Below are 25,839 nucleotides of genomic sequence, written 5' to 3'. Positions count from 1 at the left end.
TTCTTTTAATAGAACCAAATTCCTTTCTAGTTTTCACCTTTCCTTTTTAGTAACATTTCCATTTAAGTAATGTTAAATTCTTAAATAATATCCAAGGAAAAAAAAAAAGGTTCTATTCTAAGAAAATATACAAAAAAAAAAGGACACATTTTTTTAGAACAATTCTTTAGAACTTTTCAATTTATAAGTGCAATCATTTTTATCCATTTTAGCATGTCTCCAAACTTTAGATCAATAATTACTTTAGATTTAAGTAGAATTTAGTTATTTTAATTTTATTTATTTTTATATAAAAGTGTTGAAACCTTCTAACTTTGTATTATTCTTTCTTATTTATTTTTTAAAAAATATTTTTTAAAAAAGTTGATTGAGTATTAGTTTGATTGATATTGGTATTATTGTTGATGTAGGAGGATGTGGATTCGAGCGTGCTGAAGCGCATTATCCTCCTATTTAAGGATTGAGGAGGAACTATGGGTAGCTCTAAGCATTGAGATTAATGTTCAAATATAATATTTTAAAAAAATGTTTTTATGATATAAAAATTAAAATATATTCAAAAAATCAAATTCTGATATCAAAGCTATACGTAAAATTTTGATTTTGTGCAATTCTATATATGGAATTTTAATTTGATTCATTTTTTATGAATTACTAACAACATTATTAAATTATAATCATTTTATGTTGATGTATTACATACACAAACACTTATATTAATCTAATATGAAGATAAATATATGTATTTATTTTTTTAAATGTGTACAATTAAATCAAAATTAAAATTATATATATATATGAAATATGATCCTAATTTCATGTATATAATTACACCAAATTAAAATTCATATATCAAATTGTACATTATAAATATGATATTTATCCCAAGAATATCTTATCATAGAAAAACAGATTATTTTTGGTGTATTGTGTATTTATGTTCAAGAGATTAATGAAGAGATGGGAAGACAAAATATACACAAAAATCACATCACCAATTGCTTGTTCTCTCCCTCTTTGCAGTCAATATATTGCATGTACTTTTATGTATTTATTTTTTAAATATTAAAAATATTGATTATTTTGATAATTTAAATATTAAAATAATAACAAAATTGAAAACATAATTAAAGATTGAAGAAAATAATAGAAGTTTTTTTTTGTTTGTAATTTTTAATTACTAATTGATTGAAAAGAAAAGCTTAAATGTTAAAAGGTTGAATTATTTATTTTATAATGGTAAATCCTAATTTTATAAATGTATTCACCATTCAATAATAAAAATTAAATATTATTATATTAATTTAATAATATGATAATATTTTTTTAAATATTAAATATATTGCATGTGATTTTATGCATTACATTAAAGAATTTTTAGAATAAGATAAAAAAATGATTATTGAGAATGCAACAACAAAAACAATTAATTAACTTACATGTATTTAATAGTAAGAGATTTTAGTTGTAATTATTGTAAACTTACATAATTAATTAACACATTAATAGTTTTACATTATTAACAAACTTATTATAAATATGTATATATAGTTAGTTATTGATTATTTTTAAAAAAAAAAATTGTTATTATTTTATTTTTGACCAAATATTTATATAATTTTTTAAGAATTATAATCCTAATCTTATAATAATTTAATAATACTTTAAATGGACAATTAAGATCATTCTGGTTAGTTCAAAAGTTTTTCCAATAATTGCTTTTATATATAATACGAGTAAATTACACCTAATGTTATTAAATTATCAGTAAATTTATAATTAAGTCACTCAACGTTAAAAAAATAATAAAATATTCACTAAACTATTCAAATGTTTTCATTTTAAGTCATTGAATTGTTAAGTTGTTTATTTTAAAGGTCCAACCATCGTGCTTCAAGCAACGATTCAACGAGCAGTATGGTGGAACAATGCCCATCGATTAGCAGAATAACATATCTTAGATTCAACATGATTTGATGGTTGGTGTCAGAGACAGGAGAAGAAAGTTTTTTAGATTTTATTCATAAAATCGTAACATTGAAAATTGTTTTATGAAAAAAAAAAACTAAATTATAGAAGGGGGGAAGTTTGCCCTTTCGATTGATACCAGAGATGAGAACAAAAAAAATTATACAACAATGATTTTAATAACTTGATAATTTAAAATAATTTAATGACCAGTTTATAATTTTTTAAAGTTTAGTAATCATTTTCTCAGCCTTGTGTAACCTTTTTTTCTTTTTTAATATAACTTCTTTAATAAAAATGTTCATTTACCACTTTAGCCTTTTCCCCCCTAAAATTACAACAATTCCAATATGATTAATATTATAAGTAATGAACAGAATAACCAATTCAACAAGTAGCTTAACTCTAACTAATTACCTAACTAATTAACTGGAACAAATCTAAAAAAGAATCCATACATTTATATGAGTGGGGACTAAAACTTAAGATATCAAAATTTCTAAAATCTCAACCTTGTTCAAGATATCAAGGTCTATTTTTTATTCATGGATAAAAGTACCATGAAAACTTTTGTATTAGAAGTCGGATTACATTTGGTCCGCTCAATAAAGAAAATGAGAAAATTAATCTTGTACATTAGATTAAAGAGTAAACTAGTTTTTATTAAAAATTTCATCTATTTTTATTGTTAAAAACTTATCCTTATATGTTATAATGAGGTACACATGGCACACAACGTGTAATTTTTTAGTTATTTTATTAACCATGCTAATTTTAATTGTCAAAATAGATAAAATTTTTAACTCGAAAAATTAAATTATTTTTAAATAAATATACAAAAACTAATATATTTATTTTTTGAATAAAATGAGACAAAACTCAAATTGACTTGTAGCAAACACGCCAAAATTACCTTTTAATAAAATTATTTGTTTATACTTATATAAAATAAATAAAAATAAAAGTTACAAAAAAATATTCTAATGTACACGCGCACAAAAAACCGCGTGATAAAAAAATTGTTCTCATCTGACATATGATATTATATTATAATATAGTTGAGAGCGATGAGCACTGACTCCAGCCCACACCACAAACATGTCGGAACTCAGGTTCAGTGCATTCATTTGTATAATAAAATTCCACCTACAATACTACCAAAAATTAATTTCAATTAATTAATATTATTATATTAATAAATTAATCAAAATAATAAATTTATAATTCTGACGAAGTTATATAAAAGAGCATGATTAAGAACAATGAGGACAGAACACAGTACATGTCCTTTAACACCTTGTCCTTATTATAGTATCACATCACTTTATTTTTTTCTTTCTAAAAATCTTACAACTAGCTTAATAGTACCCTTCTGATTCTTATAAATATATATAAATTTCGCATTCTTCTTTTAGACCTTAATTGAAAACCCCCCAAATTTTCCCTCGTTCCTTGAATTGTTTGAACACTCTTTTGTAAAAAAAAAAAAAAAAAAAAAAACAGTTGTGTTCTTTGAAAAATCAAGGAAACTGTGTTTTTTTATTCTAGCTGGAAAAAAAAAACATGTATGCCGACACAGGGCTGTTTTTTCCTTACATGCAGAACTTTGCTCAAGATTTTCAGCAGTTTGAAGGTTACTGTAAAACCCAGAAACCGAATGCTTCAATGGTATTGAATATCTCAAATCTATCTCTGAATCTTTGTTTCTTTTTTTGTGTGTGTGTGTTAGCAGACAATTTTGTGTTTTATGTTAAAATTTCGATTTTTTTTGGAAGTAGTTTTTTTATAATGGAACTTCATTTTTCCCTTGTTAAAAGATTTCGATTTTTAGGAATATTTGTTTTTTTTTCCCCAAAATTATGTATTTTGGTAGCTTTAGAGTTCACGGTTTATGTTTTCTGGGTGGGTGAGAAAATTTTTCTCTGTAACCAAACATGGCTGGAAATGGGAAAAAAAAGGTAAACTTTAAATGGTGGAAACTGGAAAAAGGAAAAGAAAAGTTGGGAATATAATTGGAAATTGATTTCCATGTCATGAAATTCAGTGTTCTTGAAGATTTCTACCATTTTATTCAACTTTTTTGATATGGGGTTTTCACTTTTTAGCCCACTTTTATACATATACATATATATATATATGAAAACTGTCACAATTAGTAATTTGTTTGTCTTAAAGACATAAGCATACTAAAAGTGGAAAGAAACCATTACCAGACATAATCCTTTTTAGTGATAATTTTGTTGGTAAAAATATGAACTTATTTTTTAGTTTGTGTTGGTCTGAATTAGGTATTGAATATTGAACATATATGTTTTAAGATTCAGTAAGTTGTTATAAAATCGAATCCGGAAATGGTAAGATGCTAACATTTGTGCTATAATCTTCAAGTTCAAGTTTAATATGTCCCATGTGGGGTGATTTGTTCGATTGTACTAATGTTATTGAATGGTTAATGATACTTGTTTCGTATTTGTTTTTATCGTAGAACAACATGGTTCCGACCTCGACGATATCGGAATATGATTTGGGAGGAGATGGTGATTTGTTCAAAGCTCCAGAACCAATCATCGAAGAACCAATTGTAAGCCTTGATCCGATGACTGCAGCCATATCATCGTTAGTCTCGTGCGGTGAAGATGTTATTACTTCGCAAGAACTTAAAGCTGCGGATATTGAATCGTTTCAAAACGAGCAGCTTTTAGAAGTTTTGTATGAGTGCGAGAAGGATATGATGGCACAAGCGGCGATTGAAACGCCGTTGGCGGCGGAGGTCATTGATGTCAAGATTCCCGTGGATGAAAACTGGAATCAAGAAAATGAAATGTCGTGTGATGTGCCGTTCTCGAAAAGTGTTAGCTCAGGTAGTTTAAGCTCGCTGGAATGGATGCAACAGGCTGCTATCAAGCCTAATTTCCTTGATTTTACCGGAATGGATTTCAGTTCTGTTTACGGAATGAGGAGAGCGTTTAGCGAAGGAGATATGAAGGTCAGCCTTAATTGTTTTCGCATCGTTTTCTTATTACAATCATAAAAACCTACCTGAATCAAGTGATAGTGAAACTTTAGTTGATCACCGTGCATGTATTGTCTTTGTAAAACCGTCCAGTAGCCAAAAAAAAAAAAGATGTTTCTGGCCATTTCCACATGATGGGGTTGGTTATTAATACCGAGTTTTATGACAGACTCTCGGCAATGGTAACGTGAGCATCATCCACTCTCCGGTCGAGAGACCTTCAATTGTCAGCTGCTGTTCTAACGAAGATAGAAGGGAAAAGCTCTCGAGATACCGCAATAAGAAGACAAAGAGGAACTTTGGAAGGAAAATCAAGGTATAAAAAACACATATTCACTTGCATTTGTTACTGGGGTCTCTGGTACCAGTGTTACATATATCTGGCTTGGGTTTGGAGGATCATATCATATCCTCAAAATATATCCTCCAAACCCATGCTGAAAATGTATCAAAAATGCGTACTTTCCATTGTCGGGAAACATAGTCTGTGTTATTCAATTTCTAACCCTGTTTTTCTTGTACCGAAACTCATCATATACAGTCTTCTTTTGTACAGTATGCTTGCCGGAAGGCTCTTGCCGATAGTCAACCAAGGATCCGTGGAAGATTCGCAAGGACCGAAGAATCCGACCACTCCAAGAGGTAATAAAACGGTTACCGACGGGAAGGAAGTAGCTAGGATCAACGAGGTTAATTAAAGAGGTAATGCTAAAATAAACAAGAACCCAAGTCTTGAGAAATAGCTGTTCTAGTCGTGTTCGCCGTAATAATGGAGAGATGGCCGGCCGAGTCGGATGTACATAGTGTTTGTTCAATAAAATGGCAAAGCAGAAATTTGTATTTGTTAATATAAATATGTGTTTGTATAAAAGTCATGATGTTTTTGCTCCATCTTTGATCCTGTCTGTTCATATTTAGTTGTTTTATGTAGTATCGAGTTTTGTTCTTATTAAGTTGCCCTTTTCCATATTTTTGGTATAATATAACATGTTACAAAGGGCAAGTCACTAAATTTAAATTATTAGTAATTTTACATTGTTGCCATTTAAGGTTAAAAAAATATGATTGATCTATTCAAGAGTTTTTATTTAAATTATCGAACATTGAATTTTGTTCATTGTCAATGTTCATTGCAATATAAATCGCACGAAGCTTTTGTCCTATTAATCAGAGATATACCTTGCCTTTTGGAATCATATGGCTGCAACATGAATATTTTATCATACACAAAACCCAGATCTAAGTTGACTTTTGCACAAAACAAGTTCGGAAGACATTAACACAAACTCTTATTGCAACTTCTTTTAATTTTAGTTTTGCTGACTTGAATAACCAATACAAGCAGAGCATAATTCACGAGTGAAGACAAAAACATCTACATTAGGTAACTAAGTTTTAAGGCAAACTCACAGAAGATACTAACGGATCTCATGACCGTCCAAACTCAAACTTTGACCTGAAATATATACACAATTATATGTCCAGCCCCGACATAAATATTATAAAATGCAGAGCATTTCCTTCATCCTATCTTATATCATGGCAATTTATAACGGCAGTTTACCGGAAATGATAAATGCATCAAAATAGAATGTAGCAGAGAAAGCAGATCAAGAATGAAGATGCAAGGATATGCCTAATCCAGGAAACCAGATGGCATATATCTCATTTTATTTGCTTCATAACCATAGGCAACAAAAACAGGGAGAGCAAAAATAAAAATGCGCATTATAAAAAGAACATGGATATAGAAATTGTCTCAATGTGTATTTTCAGGAGAATGATGTATCCGACTTAAAATTACGGACTCAGACCCAGACTCATTTGACTCAGGAATCAAAGCCCCTGATTCCTTAGGAAAACCATTTATGGAACCACTAATTGCATCGCCAAAAGCATGTCTTTCCTCAGCACAGTACACAGAACTATTACCTTCAGTTTTGTTTATATCATTTGAATTTTCACCATCCGCAGCCAAACCAACAGCCTCTGCTGTATTATCAAGAGACCGCAAAGAACCTTCAACTACATCCTCTGAATTCATCTGTTCAGTCTCGGTGTCTGTCTCTTCCGCCTTGTTGCCATCCAAAGCTGGTTCAGGCACCTTCTGGTTTATGTGACAAAAATCAGCATTTGGCAGTTCTGATTTCTCTGGAGAAAGGCTATCCAGATGATCAGGTATCTCCCTTCTTTGGATTGAAACTAGCTGTTCCATATTCTCGTCAGATGTAACAGATGGAACAGCTTCTTCCGGCTGATCTGAATCTAGCATTGCTGAATCCACCATTTCTGCATCGGAAATCAGAACTGGCTCCTCTACTTCGTCCACAACATGATCAGGACATTGCTCCTTCCCCTTTTCCTTGGACGCTGAAGCAAATGCTAATATTCCACCACTGACATTTAAGATAGCACCCATTTGTAGCCTCTGTTTCTTGTAGAGGTCCATGGCTTTCTGCAAGTCAGAAAGCATTCAATAATCACCATCATTAGTTTAGAATCAGTTTCCAAAATAAAGAGCACTACCATATAAGATCTTCTATGTTCCCTTCCCCCAAAACAAATTCAAACCTACACTATTCCCAGAAAAGAAAGATCGTAGATACAGTCAGGCTGATATACAGAAATGAGCTTCACTAAGTACCTGAAAAGCAGAAGCATTAGTTGCTGGAATCAGTGAAGGGCTCAGCACAGCAAAGGAAGCATTTTGCACAGGTCGTGCATCATTCTGAAAAATACGAGAGAAAGGGTATTTTAAGTCAAAGATCAGATAAATTAGATATTGAGAGACAATTATGTAGAACAGGGTCCTCTCTACCTTCGAATTGGCAAGCATTGTTACATCTTTAGCCAAATCTTTACTTTGCTCCACATTCAGTAAACCCATACACTGACCATATAAATCAGAACCAGCTAGTTCTGCTGAAATGTCAAGCTTAGAAAGATAAAGCAGACAATAGTGAGCATCACCATCTTGACTTGATACTTTGGAAGAATCAGGTGCCTTGTGTGGAACCATGGGTGAAAGTCTAGAAGATTCTTTAACTGGTGACATGTCATCAGATCTTGTTTCAAGACCTTTCACCTGAAGACCATTATTGCCATTTTCATATTGAGACCTCCGACGTTCCTGTCCATCATAAACATCCTCAGGAGAGGCCTGCAGAGGATTCTCCTCCTTCTGAGATGTTGAGGGCAAGTCAACGTCACCATTTTGTCCTTTCCACACATCTGAACTGGTATCCCATCCCCGACCATTCACTGGATGCCTATTCTGGTCCCATTCGGGACCCCCGAACATGTGCGCTTCATCCCTAAAAATAATACTGTGACCATCCCAACCATGAAAATGAGCTGGACCAGAGCCATCCATCGTATTCTGCCAGCCCATTGGCCGTAAATGATTGTTAAACCTTTCAGCATCAGGTATATGATATGGAATCCCAGAGTGATTAATTTCCATTGAGGGTCTACCACCAAACAGAGATGGAGAAGGAAACTGTGGCATCATAGCTTGAAAAGCACCATGGGGTGGCCCAGGTTGGAAAGGGATGAAACTATTTGGAACAGGTGCTGGCCAGTTTGGGGTGACCCTCCAAGCATTTGCATGCCCTCTTCTAACATTCAGATCACTACTCCTCTTGTAACGACCACTGTTATTGAATCTATTATCTTCTTCTAGAGAACCCATGAAAGAAGGGCTGCCAATTCCAGCCCTTAAACCAGGAGGTTGTGAAATCAAAGATGAGTTGCCCTGACCAGCTCTATTATAAAACACAGAATCTGCTTGAGAGGATCCATCCAAAAGAGGCTTCTCAGGAGGCAAGTCTCGACTAAGTCTATTATCCTCTTCTCTGCCACCAGCAGAGGCACCGCTCCACCCCGTCTCCTCTGTGTCAAGACCCCGCCTAACACTTCTACCCGTATATCTACGCTCAAGACTTGTTGAAGGAGATTTTTCCATCATACTCATTGGGGAAGCTTTTAAACTTGAGGACCTCTCAATTGGTAACTCCCCAGAATGGTCCTCGTCCGCCCTACTTGACTTCTCCATGGATCTGTACTTAGCACCTCTCTCAGAGGTTTCAGAAAAACTAGTCATCTCTCTTGACGAAGCTGCTTTGGACCTCTGCTCTGTCATTGGATCTCTATAATTCGAATCTTCTTGTTTCAAATGTCTGTAAGAGAAAATAAGTCTATTATACTCAATATAGCACTAGGGAGAGTGGTGGGGCCAGACCCCAAGCACCAAAAATTAGTAGAATGCCACAGAGAACGAGAAAATAAAATCAGTATAAATTGTCGAACAATAATCTGAATATCTGACAGAAATTACTGACTTAATACCATATATTGTTTGCTCAGTTTACCATTTAAACCATAGAATATGGAATCAAAAATATTGAAGAGGGCGTGATAAAAGCAAAAAGAGTACCTAAACTCATCAGTCCCACCATGAGAACTTGAGCTGGGAGAAGCCCTCTTTCTGTTACTGCCCATAGCAGCATCTAAATTGGTTGGGCGTGACTGAGACCTTCCCCGATCAGCATCTGCCTCGAGTCTACCAGAAGCTGATTTATTTTCCATGTCAGAATACTGTAGTTTGGCACCTCTAGATTTAGTATCATTACCGTCATCCCAATCATCAGGAGATCGCTTCCTTCCCTTACTATCTTTGTTTCTAGCACTCCTCCGTTCATCATGTAACTCATCACGCTCACGATCTCTATCCTTGTCCCGATCACTGTAACGGCGATCACGTTCTCGATCTCGATCCCATTGAGAATCATAATCACGATCATTGTCATGATCATGATTGCGGTCACGTTCCCGATAATGGTGACGATCAAGATCACGATAACGTTCTCGCTCTCGGTCGCGTCCAATATCCCGTTCTCGATCGCGCTCCCGCTCCCTATAGCGCTCACGGTCTCTGTCACGATCATGCTCTCTATCATGGTCACGATCACGCTCAAAGTCACTATCTTGAACCTTGGACTTCTTCTGCCGAATTTTCACATCATCTTTTCCATCCCTTAAATGCTTCTCACTAGACTTACCATTAGCATGATCGCTTGCCACTCGGTCATCTTGGCACTTATCTTCACAGTTAATGTCTTCCCGATACTTGTCTTTGTATCTTTCATCCTTATGCTTCTCATCTCTTGCTCTTAAATCTTTGCTAGTATCATTGCTTGCAGACAACTGCCTGTCCAAAATGTCTCCATTATCTTCCAGATGCTTATCCACATCACCAGAAGCATCTCTCTTTTTCCTAAGTCGTCTCTCAAGCTGGCTCTCTGATTCAGGACTTTGCAACCTATCCGGTACATCAAAATCTGAAATACAGAAAAAAGAAAAGGAAAAAAAATGTTACCAAGAATATCTAACAGTCTACTTACAGAAAACACCTCGAAAGTTATAATTTGATTTCAGCAAATATTACAAAAACTCTGAAAATCCGGAAATCCAGACTTGATAATGACCATACGGTTTATCATTTTCCACAAACAGAAGACAAGATCCTGTGGAAAGGGCATGTAATAATATACCAAGCAGAGCAATGACATATAACACTGAAAATGTAAAGCAATCCAAAACAGAAAACGGAAAGATCACAAACTTAATATTAGAATTCATAAAGCATAAAAGTAAACTTATCTAGTCTACTATAAGCTAATAATAACTATAAATCTGTGAAAAGCAGAAACAAAGAGAAAGTGCCTAAATCCTGACGCATCTAGACATAGCACTGATATATTTGAGCCAAAGCAGCATGACAATTTTATATTAGGCCTCAAACAAAGGTCAACTCACCGCACTGACTAAAACATCATCTCCAAGCCAAAACAGAAGTGGATAGATGACCATAGCCAGATAACCATCCACGACCATGACAGCTTATGAAAGAAGGAATTCTTCCATTACCAATTGAGGATTTAGATGGCGTATTTATTAGAAATATTTTTAAATACAGAGCTATTTATAAAACGGTCAGCACTTCTCATCATATTTTAACAACTTCCAAAACTCCCTTCAAAGTCCAAACATGCCATTTATTGAGATTTGAAATACCATGATCAAGGCAATACATTCATTACCTTCAAGTTATTCAAGGCTCCACTGGAAAATACAATCAGGACCATGGAACTTATAAATACAAGGGATCCTTGCGGGCTCTGACCAACCTTGGCTAAACAAGATTACCTAAGTTGAGAAGTTGACTTCATATACTTAGAAAAACACATGTAAATGCACTTCTAAGTGTACAAGAAGTGTGGCAGCTTCAAGCTCAACCAAGTAAATTCTCCACTCAATTTACATATAAATTGTTCTCTTATACAAAACAGGGAACCATGTATGGGAAAGTACTTCTACCATAACACTTTGAAGCTAATATAAAATTAAATATTGGAGACTCCAAAGAAATTTTCAAAATTCGATTCCTTTCAAACTGATACCCAGAAACAGGAAACCAGCCAAATGGAATATTCACTGCAGAAGGCTAACCGACAATTTCGATTTGATATTGAAGATAAAGGAAATGGAAAAGATAAGCACTCTTATCCTGGTCCATACACCACTGTTCTAGGAACTCAGACACAAGGTGCATGTCTATGCAGAAAAACTGTAATACACCAGGTTTAAGGTCAGACATTAGTTTCTTCATAACAGTAGTTAGAAGGCTATAAAACAATGAAAAAGTCATACCTTCCCAACACCATAAGACCTGATCAGTAGAAATTATCTTCTCAACTATGTCACCTAATCCTTAAATTCCTCAACCCAGCCTCTCATCCTGAAAACAGACATCTCCTTTTCTTCTTTGGCTTATGGAGCAAATAAAAGTTGCAAAATCAGATAACTCTTGACACTTAAAATTATTTGGCTTGAAGTTAAACTTCCCCAATCAACTTAACATGCTTCTGAGAGTTTGTAGATATATATTATATATAGACGTAACCATGGATGCATTCGAAAGAATAGCTTTCCTATGAAATCTATAGATTACAAGTTTGCAAAAAAGGAAATTAGAAATCTAGCACAGTCCAACAAAAAGGGCAACTCGAAGTGATATATCAATAGATAGAGTCCCTATTCAATGCAGTCTGTATTAACTCCTAAAAAACAAAAATGGGAAAATTAATATGACAATCAATCTTAATATACAATACCTAACAACAAAAAAGGGCACCAAAATAATTAGAACTGTACATGCTAAATTGTTACTAAACAACCAACAAACAGTAAGTTATCTTACCAGTTCTTTCGGTGGATTGTTTCACAGAGCGGTGTTCTTCATTCTCAATGAACCTATCACTCTTGCCTTCTTTACCTTTCCTTTCTCTCTCCCTTTCCTTTTTTCTACTTGATTCTCGATGCTTCCCTTCACTCTTACTCCTCTTTGTATCATCCCCTTCAATATCCTCTCGTCTCTTACTCTTCGATTCACTTGAAGCCTTAGACTTCTTCTCTCCTTTACTACCATCATCTTCACCACCATTCCACCTATCGTTTACTCTATCATCTGCCTTTTCTTTGCGCCGTTTCGAGGAACTGTACTCCTCAATATAATCTCCATTCCCCGAAATCCATATTTCCTTGCTGGTATCCTTAGCGTCAAGCTTTCTCTTGTCACCGGATCCAAGCTCCTTTGAAGACCTAACACTACTCTCCTCCTTACTCTTCTTTTCCTTCTCCTTTAAGCCCGAATCTTTCTCCGAATCCGAGTAATCCCTAGAACTGTGCTTACTAGATTTATGCCTTGAACTTCGCGGCATCACCGGCACCCAAATTACAACACCTCAAAAAACCCTAACTGGAAAATGAAAATAAAAATGAAACACCAATCTCTCAAATCAACATTGAATACAAAAACCCTAACATCGAATCTTCCAATAACGTCGATCAACGAAAAGCAGGAAGAAATGAATGTGGAAACCCTAATTGTAAGGAATAGGAGTGGAGGCGGTGGGGAGGTTTACGGCGGACGGAAAGAATAGATTTTTAGAGGAGAGTGGGGGCGGTTTAAGGGATGGGATCGAAAAAATGAGAGGGAAATTACGAGGGAGGGTAGGGGGGAAGAAATTTGGGGGTTTGAGTTTGACGAAGGAAGATGGCGGTGTTTTGGGGATAACTGCTAAAAAGAGCATGTGATGTTGAAGGAGTGAAGAAAAGAGGGTATATGCCTTTAGTTTTCAATAATGAGCTTCATATTTTTATTAGGGGTTTCAAATAAGAATTGGAGATAATAGTAGGACTTGAAGTAGACTTGGGGATAACTTTGTCCATCTAACAGGATTAACCCTCAATATTTCCTCCTATTACGGCCTTGTCTGAGTATTTCTAAATTTTATTTTTTTATATTAGTTTGGTCCCTCAACTTTTTTGAGATCAAAATTATATTTCTTTTATTTCGTGGGTATCAAGTAAAAAGAAAATTCTAATTTGAAGTATATTTTAACTTTTAATTTTTTATTATATAATTTGGTTTGAGCACGTTTGGTTCGCTGTATTGGATTAGAGGTGTATTGGATTAGAAGTGTAATGGAATAGAGGTGTAATAGCAAATCAACTGTTTGGTTGAATGTAATGGAATAGAGGCGTAATAGTAAAACTGTGTTTGGTTGAATGTAATAGAGGTGTAATAGCATAATGGAGAAAACTAAAATGACTAGAATACCCTTAGCATAAATTTGTTTTGGTAAATGATTATTGTTATTGTTATTTAAATTTTAATAAGATTATTTATTATCAAAAATAAATAATTTAACCATATTTAAACATAATTATTATTTAATATATTTTAATTAAAATATAAAATTTAATAAAATTCTTAATAATTAGCAGAAATTTGTTTTGGTAAATTATTTTATTTAAATTTTAATAAAATTATTAATATCAATAATAAATAATTTAATCATATTTAAACATAATTATTATTAAATATATTTTAATTAAAATATATAATTTAATAAAATTCTTAATAATTAATATTCTTATATGAATTTACTCAAACCATAATATATGATACTGTAAAATATAAAATAACATAATTATTATTAAATATAATATAATTAAAATATATAATTTAATAAAATTCTTAATAATTAATATTCTTATATGAATTTACTCAAATCATAATATATGATACTATAAAATAAAATTTTAAATAATTAATATTAAATATATTTTAATTTAAATATATGATTTAATAAAATTTAAAATAATTATAACTAATAAATTATATTTTATAAATTTGTATAATTTAAAATAATAATTATTACATATAATTTAATAATAATATAAAATTTCATAAAATTCTTGATAATAAATTTTCTTATATGAATTTATACAATTTAAAATAATGCCAATGCTAACACTACCACATTTGGGTTCAAATTATACTCATAGTAAGCTCAAACTTTTATTGATGCCAATGCCAACACTACCAAAACCTTTTGGACAATTATTTCGAAGATTTAAACCAACAAAAAGAAAATCAATAAGTAATAAAACCATAGAAAATAAAAGAAAAAATTTGCCTTTGAAGCACATTCAATTGTGCACTTGGTTCTCTTTGATATCTCCATGATTTCTTCATCTTTATTCATAATATCAAACATAGGCAAACAAAACGATAATTGTAACCCCCTACCCCTACCAACATTTTATTGTAAGTATAACTAACACAGGATAACTAGTTGGCCTCTTAAAACAGTCAAAGACCAGACCCCAAACCAAACCAAACTGCTAAACAACAAAGCAGACATCATTAAAAAGACCCCATCCCCAGATTGCATCATTTTCAATTCTTAGAAATGAGGAGCATAGAGCTGGAGAACCTTCTGCTAGGACGGTCTGCTGCTAATATCATCCCACCAAGCACTCACATGCTTCCTGCTGGTTGTCATGTATTAGGGATCACTTCCAGAACCCTGTTTTCCCCTAGCAACATTTGCAAACTCACAAGCTCCAGACAACAAGGGACTGGAGATGTTACCGTTAGCATACTACACGCGTGATTGCAAATTTATGAACATTCAACTACAAAAGTCCAGAACCTACCAAAATTTCTAAGCCAATACCTTAGAATCGATTTGCTGTATTGGGGAAAATTTGTTTCAGGGTAGCATTGTAGTTAGGAGACTGCGCTTGCAATAAAACAGTACAGTTGATCACATATGAGAAAGGTTAGGAGAGAAGAATGACTACTAGGCCAGTATAGAAGATTGAGAAATGTCAAACGATAATCACCAATTGTGCAAATAACTCTATAGCTAAAATGAATGCAATATGCCAAGGGGAGGATGATGATATAGACTTAACTGAACTTAGCCCAGGAAGGTTTATCTAGATTAAATCCAACAAGTACAAAGCAAGTACATACATAATCTAAACAAGGTTTATCTAGATTAAGTTCTCCATAGTTAAAGCAATCACACGGATAGCTAGTATTATATATCTAGATGAAGATCTCTATCAACACATTAAAATTCCCTAATCCTCATAAGCTGACCAGTAAAAATATGAGAGCTTTCGTTTCATGAATTAACAAATATAAAATGAACATCGAGCAACAAAAACCAAAGGCAAAGCTTTCTTCTCGGGTTCTTAGTTTTTTTAAAAATATTTGTATCTGTCATATGTATTCAAGACTAAACTTCCTAAATACTCATTCAATTATAAATTCTAATTTTCACATAACTGCCAAAAAAAAAAACCTTAACAAATTTGTAACATACAAAAATTTAGAACTTACAGAAAGAGTATAAGGTGCATTTGGAGGGATGTCAATCTGCCCACGAACAGCTTCAAGATCAAGTAATACATACTCTGAATCTTCTTCCTCTCCATAATCATGATCCTTGTTTTTCTCCATTTAATCAAACCCAGAAAAAAAACATTACACTTCAAAGATACTGCAAAACAAACAAAATAAATTTTCAGAAGAATGGTTGAAAAAATATGAATTTTTATTTAGTTGTATTCGAGATAGATTATGAGAAGTTCCATTGCATACGACACCCAAACAGATTAAGAGAAGTCAAAGAAGAAGAAAGATTCATCAAGCAGCTAGGATTAACTGATAACAATGTCCATTCCATATAGAAAACTAAACCAATCTATAAGAATTAGATATCTTCTCCCAAGTTCAAAATTTTTCGCAAAAAATATATATATTGGGGGACTTGCAGAGATGGAGACATTTAACTTTGTAGTGATTTTAAGCTAACCCCAAATAATTCCGATAAACATAAATAGAGAACTGTTAAGACCTAAACATACTCTACCTCAAAAGCATAGTAAACAAAAGAAAAACAAAATATATTACCCATTATCCTTACCTTGCGATTTTAGTCGAGAGTTAAGGATTTCCGAGAGAGAGGAACCCCAGCCGTCGGTAAGATTCAACAACCAAACGTGCTCCGAGAGGAAAAATGAAGCAGTGGGAAATGGGAGGAGAAATGATGGGGACAGAAAAAGGAGAGGGTGGAGGTCGATTTCGGGTAGGGAGGGAGGGTAAAACAGAGAGTTGGGAAGGGAAGCCGGACGTAATAGGTAATCTGGGATTTAGGAAGGGAATAGAAAAGCAGGGAATTTGGGGATTAGGTCGGGATTGTATTAGCGCGTAATATCTATTACAGCGAACCAAACGCCGGAATAGGGGCGTAATGTAATAGGCGCGTAATCGGGGCGTAATGGATTACCTATTACACTGAACCAAACACAGTGTTAGTTTCTATTGAAGTTAAAGTTAAAATATATTTAAGTTTTAATCCAGGAATTCGACTAGAATTCAACCCAAAATTTTATTTTCTCTAATGGTTACTTTAATTTTCATAAATACATTTTCTTGTTATAATCAAGACAACCCATAATGTAGATAAATTTATTTATAAAAAAAGTTGTAGATTTTCTTGATTTATAAATAGGAAGCTTGTTTTTCCATATAATAAGAAGACCTGAATCCAATAAAAAACGGTTCTGTTGGGGATCCATCAGCCAGAGTTGTAGGATAAGATGACTGCTTTGCTTCTTCTTGCATGATATAAGAAAAACCATATCTCGGCATGAAAAATAAATCCACGTACAAATAAGCTTTTCAGCTATTATTAAATGTTTAATTTTCACTCTTTTTGCTTTCAATTTTTATGAAATTATAGGTTTTATATATTTTTTTTTGTTTGTGGAAGAAACAAGCATAAAAGAGATTATTAAAAATAATTGAAATAAAAAATACTTATTTAATAGTCATATAGATAAAATAAATGACACAATTAACTTGAATTTAATAAAAGAGTATAACATTAACCGTTGAAGTTGAATTTTAAAATTTAAAAATTAGGAGTAAACGTTCGATTTAATCGGATGAAAATTTTTTAAGTTAATCGAGTTGATGAATCCTATTTTATCATCCTAACTCGATTTAAAATTTTCACAAATTGAGTCGAATAAGATGGAATCCGAATCGAATATATTTATTCGAGTTAAATTAAAAAAATAATTTTGAATCCTTATAATCATTATCACCTAACGTAACCAAATTTACTTACCGTAATCAAATTTATTATTAACTTTCACTCCCTCATAATTTATTTATTAATCTTTTATATACAAGTTAGCTTCATTGTTTGCTTAGTTGCTTCAATTATTTTCTGATTCTTGTCACTATGTATTTTGAAATTAAAAAATATATTAAATGTAAAAATATAGTTTTTTTAATAAAAATTATCTTAAAAATAAAATGTAAAATTAATACCAATGTAAAATTTTAACACGAATATTTTATAACATCATCAATAATTCAATTTTAACAAAATATTATAAAGGTTCAATATGACTAAACAATTTAATAATAAAAATAGCACTAAATGTAAAATATAATTTAATAATATAAATGGTAGATATAAATAAAATTATTACTATTTAAATTTAGGGGTTTTTTTTATGATTTTAATTTTTGATATAAAACAAAAAGTGAAATAAAAATTTAGAGGGAAAATAAAAAATTTTAGAGGTTGAGGGACTAAAATGAGGGGGGATACTAAAAAAAATTGGGAGATAAGTTTGAAGTAGAAGGGTAGTATAGGAATAAAAGTATTGGAGGAATTGAGGGTCGACAGAGTAAAATTTTGAGAGGAAAGTAAATGAGAGAATAAAATTTTGAAAGAAATATTTAAAAAAAATTGTGGGATGTGGGTTTGGGACAAAAGGGGATGAGATTGGAAGAGGGTAAAAATTTTTAAGGGTAGTAAAAAAGTTTAAGAATTTGATATTATGATTTGATATTTAATTTATTTAAATTATTCGAATTCGAAAACCAAACTCATTCCAACTCAAAATTCAAAAAAAAAAAAATAATTTGACTCACATAATTCGATTAATTCGAATAACTCGAAATTTCAAATTTTTTTCAATTTTGTTTAAGTTGAGTCAAATTTTGTTCACCCGACTAAATTCCTTAAAAAAAAAAGAATACAAGTACTAAATTCTAAATTTTCCAACAGAACAAGAACTTATTGCACATTTTAACCAAAACAAAAGCATGGCAATTTATAAACACTGACCCATAAACAAGTATCATAATTCATGAGTCGGGGCGGACAAACTCTACATCATAATTAAAACATTTCATGACAATCCAAACTCAATCCGACCTGAAATATGTAGACAATTATATGTCCAGCTATATGCAGAGAATCAATAGGAAAACATAAAAACAAAATCATGGCAATTTATAAAAAGCAGTTTTCCCAGAAATGTTAAATGCATCAAAATAGAATGTAGCAGATCAAGAACGAAGAAGATGCAAGGATATGCCTAATCCAGGAAACCAGATGGCATATATCTCATTTTATTTGCTTCATAACCATAGGCAACAAAAAACAGCAAAAGTAAAAAATAAAAATGCGCATTATAAAAAGAACATGGATATAGAAATTGTCTCAATGTGTATTTTCAGGAGAATGATGTATCCCAGTTAAAATTACCAACTCCGACCCAGACTCATTTGACCCGGGAATCAAAGCCCCTGATACCTTAGGAGAATCATTTAAAGAACCACTAATTGCATCATCAAAAGCATGTATTTCCTTGGCACAGTACACAGTACTATTACCTTCGGTTTTATTTATATCATTTGAGTTTTCCTCGTCAGCAGGCAAACCAACTGCCTCTGCTGCTTCATCAAGAGACCGCAATGAATCTTCAACTACATCCATTGGATTTATCTGATCAGTCTCGGTGTTGGTCTCTTCTGCCTTATCACCATTCAAAACTGGTTTAGGCACCCCTGGCTCCATGTGACCAGAATCACTACTTGGCAGTTCTGTTTTTTCTGGAGAAAGGCTATCCAGATGATCTGGTAACTCTCTGCTTTGAATCGAAACAAGTTGTTCCATATTCTCATGAGAAGTAGCAGTCAGAACAGCGTCTCCTTTCTGCTGATCTGAATCCACCATTTCAGCATCAGAAATCAAAACTGGCTCCTCTGCTTCATCGACAACATGATCAGAACTTTGCTCCTCCTTGGGCATTGAAGTAGATGCCAACATCCCACCGTTGGCATTTGGAATAGCACAAATTTGTAGCCTCTGTTTCTTGTAGAGGTCCATGGCTTTCTGCAAGTCAGAGAACATAAGTGAAACACCATCATTAGTTTAGAACCAGAAGTTGAAAGTTGAAGCAGAAATGACTATGTTTGATCTGGGGGAAAATAAGTAACAGCATTCCCCAGGTCATATATTTTTATACATGCTTTTATAACCATTATTAAGCATTTCATAATTCTATTTCTCCCACCAAAGAAGTAACAGAAAAGAAAGATCTTAGAAATACTCAAACGCATATACAGATACAAGCTTCACAAATACCTGAAAAACAAATGCATTAGTTGCAGGAATAAGTGAAGGGCTCAGAACATCAATAGAAGCATTTTGTACTGGTCGTCCACCGTTCTGAAAAATAAGAGAAAAAGGGTATTATAAGTCAAAGATCAGATAAATTAACTATTGACAGAAAATTTTGAAGAAAAGGGTTCTCTACCTTCAAATTCACAAGCATTGTTACGTCTTTACCCAAATCTTTACTTCGCTCCACATTCAGCAAACTTGTACACTGATCATACAAAGCAGAACCAGCAAGTTCTGCTGAAATGTCAAGCTTACAAAGATAAAGTTGACAACAGCGAGCATCATCATCTTCACTCGATATTTTGGAAGAATCAGGTGCCTTGTGTGCAATCTCAGGTGAACATCTAGAAGATTCTTTTGCTGGTGGCAAGACATCAGATCTTAATTCAAAACCTTTCACCTGAACATCATTATCGCCATTTTCATATTGAGACCTCTGACGTTCCTGTCCATCATAGACATCAAGAGGGGCCTGCAGAGGATGGTCCTCTTTCACAGATGTTGAGGGCAAGTCAACATCACCATTTTGTCCCTTCCACACATCTGAACCGGTATCCCATCCCCGACCATTCACTGGACGCCTATTCTGGTCCCATTCAGGACCCCCGAACATGTGTGCTTCATCCCTAAAACTAACACTGTGACCATCCCAACCAGGAAACTGGGCTGGACCAGAGCCATCCATCGGATTCTGCCAGCCAATTGGTCTCAAATGGTTGTTAAACCTTTCGGCATCAGGTATATTATATGGAATCCCAGAGTGATTAATTTCCATTGAGGGTCTAACACCAAACAGAGATGGAGAAGGAAACTGTGGCATCATAGCTTGAAAACCACCATGTGGTGGCCCAGGTTGGAATGGGATGAAACCATTTGGATGAGGTGCTGGCCAGTTTGGCGCACCCCTCCAAGCATTTGCATGCCCTCTTCTAACGTTCAGATCACCACTCCTCTTGTAACGACCAGAGTTATTAAATCTATGATCTTCTTCTAGAGAACCCATAAAAGATGGGCTGCCAATTCCAGCTCTTAAACCAGGCGACTGTGGAATTAAAGATGAGTTGCCCTGACCGGCTCTATTATAGAATACAGAATCTGCTTGACAAGATCCATCCAAAAGAGGCTTCTCAGGAGGCAAGTCTCGACCAAGTCTATTATCCTCTTCTCTGCCACCAACAGAGGCACTACTCCATCCTGTCTCCTCTGTATCAAGACCCCGCTTAACACCACTTCTACTCGTATATCTACGCTCAAGACTTGTTGAAGGAGATCTTTCCATCATACTCATTGGGGAAGCTTTTGAACTCAAGGACCTCTCAATTGGTAACTCCCCAGAATGGCCCTCATCCACCCTACTTGATTTCTCCATGGATCTATACTTAGCACCTCTCTCAGAGACTTCAGAAAAACTAGTTACCTCTCTTGATGAAGCAGCTTTGGACCTCTGCTCTGTCATTGGATCTCTATGCTTCGAATCTTCTTGTTTCAAATGTCTACAAGAGAAAATAACTCTATTATACTCAATAAATCACTTTTTTGGGGGGGAGGGGGGTGCAGCCATACCCACAACCACCAAAAATAAGTCATATGCCACAGGCAATGACAAAATAAATTCAGTTTAACTCATCAAACAATAATCTGAAATCTGATAGACACTAACAGCTCATTGAGATCCCTTATTTACTCAGTTACCATTTAAACCATTGAATAAGGAATCGACAATATTGAAGAGGGTGTGATAAAGAAACAAACTACCTATACTCATCAGTCCCACCATGGGAAATCGAGCTGGGAGAAGCTCTCCTTCTGTTGCTGCCCATAGCAGCATCTAAATTGGCTGGGCGTGACTGAGACCTTCCCCTATCAGCATCTACCTCAACTCTCCCAGAAGTTGATGATTTATTTTCCATGTCAGAGTAGTGTAATTTGGCACCCCGAGATTTAGTATCATTACCATCATCACGATCATCAGGAGATCGTTTCCTTCCCTTACTGTCTTTGTATCTTGTACTCCTCCGTTCATCATGTAACTCGTCACGGTCATGATCTCTATCCTTGTCCCGATCACTGTAACGGCGATCACGTTCACGATCATGATCTCGGTCTCGATCCCATTGAGAATCATAATCACGATCATGGTCATGATCACGGTTGCGGTCACGTTCTCGATAATGGTCACGATCAGGATCACGATAACGCTCACGCTCTCGATCCCACTCCCTCTCCCTATAACGCTCACGGTCTCTATCACGATCACGGTCTCTATCATGGTCACGATCACGCTCATAGTCACTATCTTGAACCTTGGACTTCTTCTGCCGAACTTTCACATCATCTTTTCCATCCCTCAAATGCTTCTCACTACACTTGCTATTAGCAAGATCACTTGCTGATCGATCATCTCTCAATTTATCATCTTGGCACTTGTCTTCACAGTTCATGTCTTCTCGATACTTTTCTTTGTATCTCTCATCCTTATGCTTCTCATCTTTTGCTCTTCCATCCTTGCCGATATCATTGCTTACATAAAACTGTTTGTCCAAAATGTCTCCATTATCTTCCAGATGCTTATCCCCATCACCAGAAGTATCTCTCCTTTTCCTAAGCCGTCTCTCAAGCTGGCTCTCTGATTCAGGACTTTGCAACCGATCTGGTACATCCATATCTGAAATGAAAAAAATATATATATATGAAATTTTCCAACATGACCCAAGTTATTCACAACGACTATTTCTGGGTTAAAAGGAACACCTTGTACAAGAAGTTATTGGGTTAAAAAATAAATAAAACTGAAAAAACTTCTGGTTCCAGTGCACGAAATGCAAATAACAACAATAATAACAACTAGATGATACTGAGAAAACACTACAAAAGTTAAAATTTTCATTTCAGCAAAAATTACAAAAATTCATGAAATTCCCCACTTGGCAATGACCATATGGTTTATCATTTTTCACAAACAGAAGACAAGAACCTATGGGAAGTGCATGTAATGATATACCAAGAAGAGCAATGACTACATATAAATACAACAACAAAAATTGTAGAGCAATCAAAAGCTTAATAGGAAATCTGAAAACAAGACAGAGGACTGAAAGATCATAAACTTAATATTAGGATTCATAAAGCATAAAATTGAACTTATATGGTCTACTAAAAGCTAACAAGAAGTTTAAATCCGTGTAAAGTATGAAATAAAGCGAAGGTGCCAAAATCCTGACACATCTTGACATAGCACTGATATATTTGAGCCAAAACAGCAAAACCTTTTTATACTAGGCCTCAAACAAAGATCAGCTCACCGCATTAACAAAAACATCTTCAGCAAAACAGAAGTGGCTACATGACCTTAGTGAGATGAAATTTTTTCATTACCAGTTGAGGATTTTGAAGGTGTATTTATTGGAGATATTTTTTAATACAGAACTATCAGTAAAAAGTTAGCACTTCTCATCATATTTTATCAACTTTTAAACTCCCTTCAAACTCTCTTCTTCCATTAATTTTGAGGCAATAACTTCATTACCTTCAAGTTATTTGAGGCTCAACCGGAGGATGCAACCAGGACCATGGAATTTATATGTACATTAGATCCTTGCATTTTCTGACCAAATTTAGCTAAGCAAGATTTCCTAAGTGGGGAAATTGATTTCATATACTTGAAAAAACATATTGAAGTGCACTTCTAAGTGTTCAAGAAGTGTGACAACTTCAAGCTTGCCCCAGTAAATTCTCCTCTGAATTTACATAAAAATTATTCTCTCATCCAAAACAGGGAACCATGTCTGGAAAAGTACTTTCAAAATAACACTTTGAAGCTAATAAAAAAAACTAAATACTGGAGACACCGCTGAAATTTTCAAATTTTGATTCCTTTCAAAGAAATACCCAGAAACAGGAAACCTTGCAACATAGGGAAAATTTTCAAATTATTGCTCTAGGGACTCAACATAGGGTGCATGTCAATTCAGAAAGAAAACAACACACCAAGTTTGAAGGCCGACATTAGTTGCCTTGTAACAGCATTCAGAAGGCTATATAAAACCTTGCAAAAAACCACACATCCCAATATCATAAAAACTAATTATTGGAAAAAATCTTCTTCCATTAATTTTGACTGTGTTAACTATTCTCTAAATTCCTCAACCCAACCTCTCATCCTGCAAAAAAAGGATCTACTTTTCTTCTTTGCCTCATGCAGCAAATAAAGTTCCTGAATTAGATAATTCTTTAACATTTAAAATTAAGTGGTTTGAAGTTGAACTTCCTCAAAAAACAAGAATCAACTTAGCCTGTTTTCTTAGAGAGTATGTGTAACCGTAGATGCATTTGTGAGACATTAATTAAGAGTAGCTGTAGATTAAAATTTAGCAATACTAGAAATTACAAATTTATTATTTCTAACAATGACTAGCCATTAATTACAAACGCAAAAGGATCTGAAGATCCTTTAAAAATAAGCACAGTTCAGTAGTTATTAAGTTAAATAAGTTAGAAAGGTTCTGAAATCACATAAATATTGTCCCTATTCAGTTCAGAAGGTGTTAACTCCTAAAAACAAATAAAAAATTGGGGAAAATAATAATATAACAATGAATCGCAATAAACACTACCTAACAACAAAAAACAGCACCAAAATAATCAGAAACGCCCATAGAATAAATTATCTTACCAGTTCTTTCGGCGTATTGTTTCACAGTGCGGTGTTCCTCACTCTCAATCAGCCTATCACTTTTGCCTTCTTTACTTTTCCTTTCTCTATCCCTTTCCTCCTTTCGACTATATTCCCGATGCTTCCCCTCACTCTTATTCCTCTTTGTATCATCTGCTTCAACATCCTCTCGTCTCTTACTCTTCGATTCACTTAAAGCCTTAGACTTCTTCTCTCCTTTACCATCATCTTCACCGTCATTCCATCTATCGCTTACTCCATCATCTGCCTTATCTTTACGCCGCTTCGAGGAACTGTACTCCTCAACATAATCTCCATTCCCCGAAATCCATAGTTCCTTGGTATCCTTAGAGTCAAGCTTTCTCTTCTCACCGGATCCAGGCTCCTTCGAAAACCTACCACTGCTCTCCTCCTTACTCTTCTTTTCCTTTTCCTTCTCCTTTAAGCCCGAATCTTTCTCCGAATCCGAGTAATCCCTGGCGTCCCTAGAACTATGTTTGCTAGATTTGTGCCTTGAACTTCGCGGCATCACCGGAGCCCAACTACACGACCTCGAAAACAAAACAAAAAAAAACCCTAACCGGAAAATAAAAATAAAACCGTCCGGATACAAAAATGAAGCACCAATCTCAAATCAACATTCAATATAAAAACCCTAACATCGAATCTTTCAAGGTAACTACAGTCGATTCTCGAAACGGACGGAATAAAAACGACAGTGGAAACCCTAATTGCTCTGAATGGGAATGAAGGCGGTCGGAACCCTCACGGTCAAAAAGGAACGGTTTAACGTACAGTATAGATTTAGAGGAGAGTGGAGGCGGAGGCGGTGGCGGTTAAGAGAATGAGATCGAAAAATGAGGGAAATTACGAGGGAGGGTGAGGTGGAAGAAATTGGGGGGTTTGAGTTTGACGAATGAAGATGGGGGCGTTTTGGGGATAATTGCTAAAACAGCATGTGATTTTGAAGAAGTGAAGAAAAGAGGTGCGTCTTTGTGTTTTAATGGGCTTTTTTCGGGTTTCAAGTAATCTGGAGTTACTAATAAGACTTGGAGTAGACTTGGGATAATTTTGTTGATCTGACAGGATTTACCCTTGAGATTTGTTTGTATTACAGTCTTATCCTTGACTTTGTTGAGGGCAGGGTTCCCGTTTTATGCTTAATTTATTTTTTAATTTTGTAAACTAAATAATAAGGATAAACAAAGCCAATTTTACTTTTACCACTAAGTTTATGTTAGAATCTATTAAATAATTATTGAATTATTAAA

General features: G+C 34.1%; 3 protein-coding genes and 1 long non-coding RNA gene across 4 annotated transcripts; 1 reads left to right on the top strand and 3 right to left on the bottom strand.

The window, feature by feature from the left end:
- The first annotated feature begins 3,237 nt into the window (after positions 1–3,237).
- Positions 3,238–5,930, top strand: LOC107923893 (uncharacterized). Its single transcript, XM_016854067.2, has 4 exons — positions 3,238–3,636; positions 4,454–4,954; positions 5,151–5,297; positions 5,538–5,930. Exons 1-4 carry the CDS (start codon positions 3,532–3,534, stop codon positions 5,625–5,627), a joined length of 843 nt encoding a protein of 280 aa, XP_016709556.1. The 5' UTR covers positions 3,238–3,531; the 3' UTR covers positions 5,628–5,930.
- Positions 5,931–6,598: 668 nt separating this feature from the next.
- LOC107923892 (uncharacterized) lies at positions 6,599–13,266 on the bottom strand. Its single transcript, XM_016854066.2, has 5 exons — positions 12,243–13,266; positions 9,417–10,320; positions 7,800–9,159; positions 7,626–7,709; positions 6,599–7,436 (listed from the first exon to the last, which is right to left on the bottom strand). The coding sequence occupies exons 1-5, from the start codon at positions 12,760–12,762 to the stop codon at positions 6,741–6,743; spliced, it is 3,564 nt and encodes a 1,187-aa protein (XP_016709555.2). The 5' UTR covers positions 12,763–13,266; the 3' UTR covers positions 6,599–6,740.
- Positions 13,267–14,509: 1,243 nt separating this feature from the next.
- Positions 14,510–15,975, bottom strand: LOC107922935 (uncharacterized). Its single transcript, XR_005904708.1, has 2 exons — positions 15,050–15,975; positions 14,510–14,971 (listed from the first exon to the last, which is right to left on the bottom strand). It is a non-coding gene; the product is annotated as an uncharacterized lncRNA (long non-coding RNA).
- A 2,817-nt stretch (positions 15,976–18,792) lies between these two features.
- Positions 18,793–25,579, bottom strand: LOC107924020 (zinc finger CCCH domain-containing protein 18). Its single transcript, XM_016854272.2, has 5 exons — positions 24,569–25,579; positions 21,652–22,561; positions 20,030–21,389; positions 19,858–19,941; positions 18,793–19,605 (listed from the first exon to the last, which is right to left on the bottom strand). Exons 1-5 carry the CDS (start codon positions 25,095–25,097, stop codon positions 18,931–18,933), a joined length of 3,558 nt encoding a protein of 1,185 aa, XP_016709761.1. The 5' UTR covers positions 25,098–25,579; the 3' UTR covers positions 18,793–18,930.
- Between the last annotated feature and the right edge of the window lie 260 nt (positions 25,580–25,839).

This window comes from Gossypium hirsutum, chromosome A11, assembly GCF_007990345.1.
Source record: "Gossypium hirsutum isolate 1008001.06 chromosome A11, Gossypium_hirsutum_v2.1, whole genome shotgun sequence".
NCBI lineage: Eukaryota > Viridiplantae > Streptophyta > Magnoliopsida > Malvales > Malvaceae > Gossypium > Gossypium hirsutum.
This window is presented reverse-complemented; position numbering and strand designations above follow the sequence as displayed.

Excerpts from the sequence above, each read along its gene's own strand:
- LOC107923893 (XM_016854067.2), top strand. The coding sequence starts at position 3,532 with ATGTATGCCGACACAGGGCTGTTTTTTCCTTACATGCAGAACTTTGCT. Across the intron at positions 3,637-4,453 it reads AGAAACCGAATGCTTCAATG|AACAACATGGTTCCGACCTC; the intron begins GTATTGAATATC and ends TTTTTATCGTAG. Across the intron at positions 5,298-5,537 it reads ACTTTGGAAGGAAAATCAAG|TATGCTTGCCGGAAGGCTCT; the intron begins GTATAAAAAACA and ends TCTTTTGTACAG.
- LOC107923892 (XM_016854066.2), bottom strand. The coding sequence starts at position 12,762 with ATGCCGCGAAGTTCAAGGCATAAATCTAGTAAGCACAGTTCTAGGGAT. Across the intron at positions 9,160-9,416 it reads GGTGGGACTGATGAGTTTAG|ACATTTGAAACAAGAAGATT; the intron begins GTACTCTTTTTG and ends TTTCTCTTACAG. Across the intron at positions 7,710-7,799 it reads CAATGCTTGCCAATTCGAAG|AATGATGCACGACCTGTGCA; the intron begins GTAGAGAGGACC and ends CGTATTTTTCAG.
- LOC107924020 (XM_016854272.2), bottom strand. The coding sequence starts at position 25,097 with ATGCCGCGAAGTTCAAGGCACAAATCTAGCAAACATAGTTCTAGGGAC. Across the intron at positions 22,562-24,568 it reads ACAATACGCCGAAAGAACTG|ATATGGATGTACCAGATCGG; the intron begins GTAAGATAATTT and ends TTTTCATTTCAG. Across the intron at positions 19,942-20,029 it reads CAATGCTTGTGAATTTGAAG|AACGGTGGACGACCAGTACA; the intron begins GTAGAGAACCCT and ends CTTATTTTTCAG.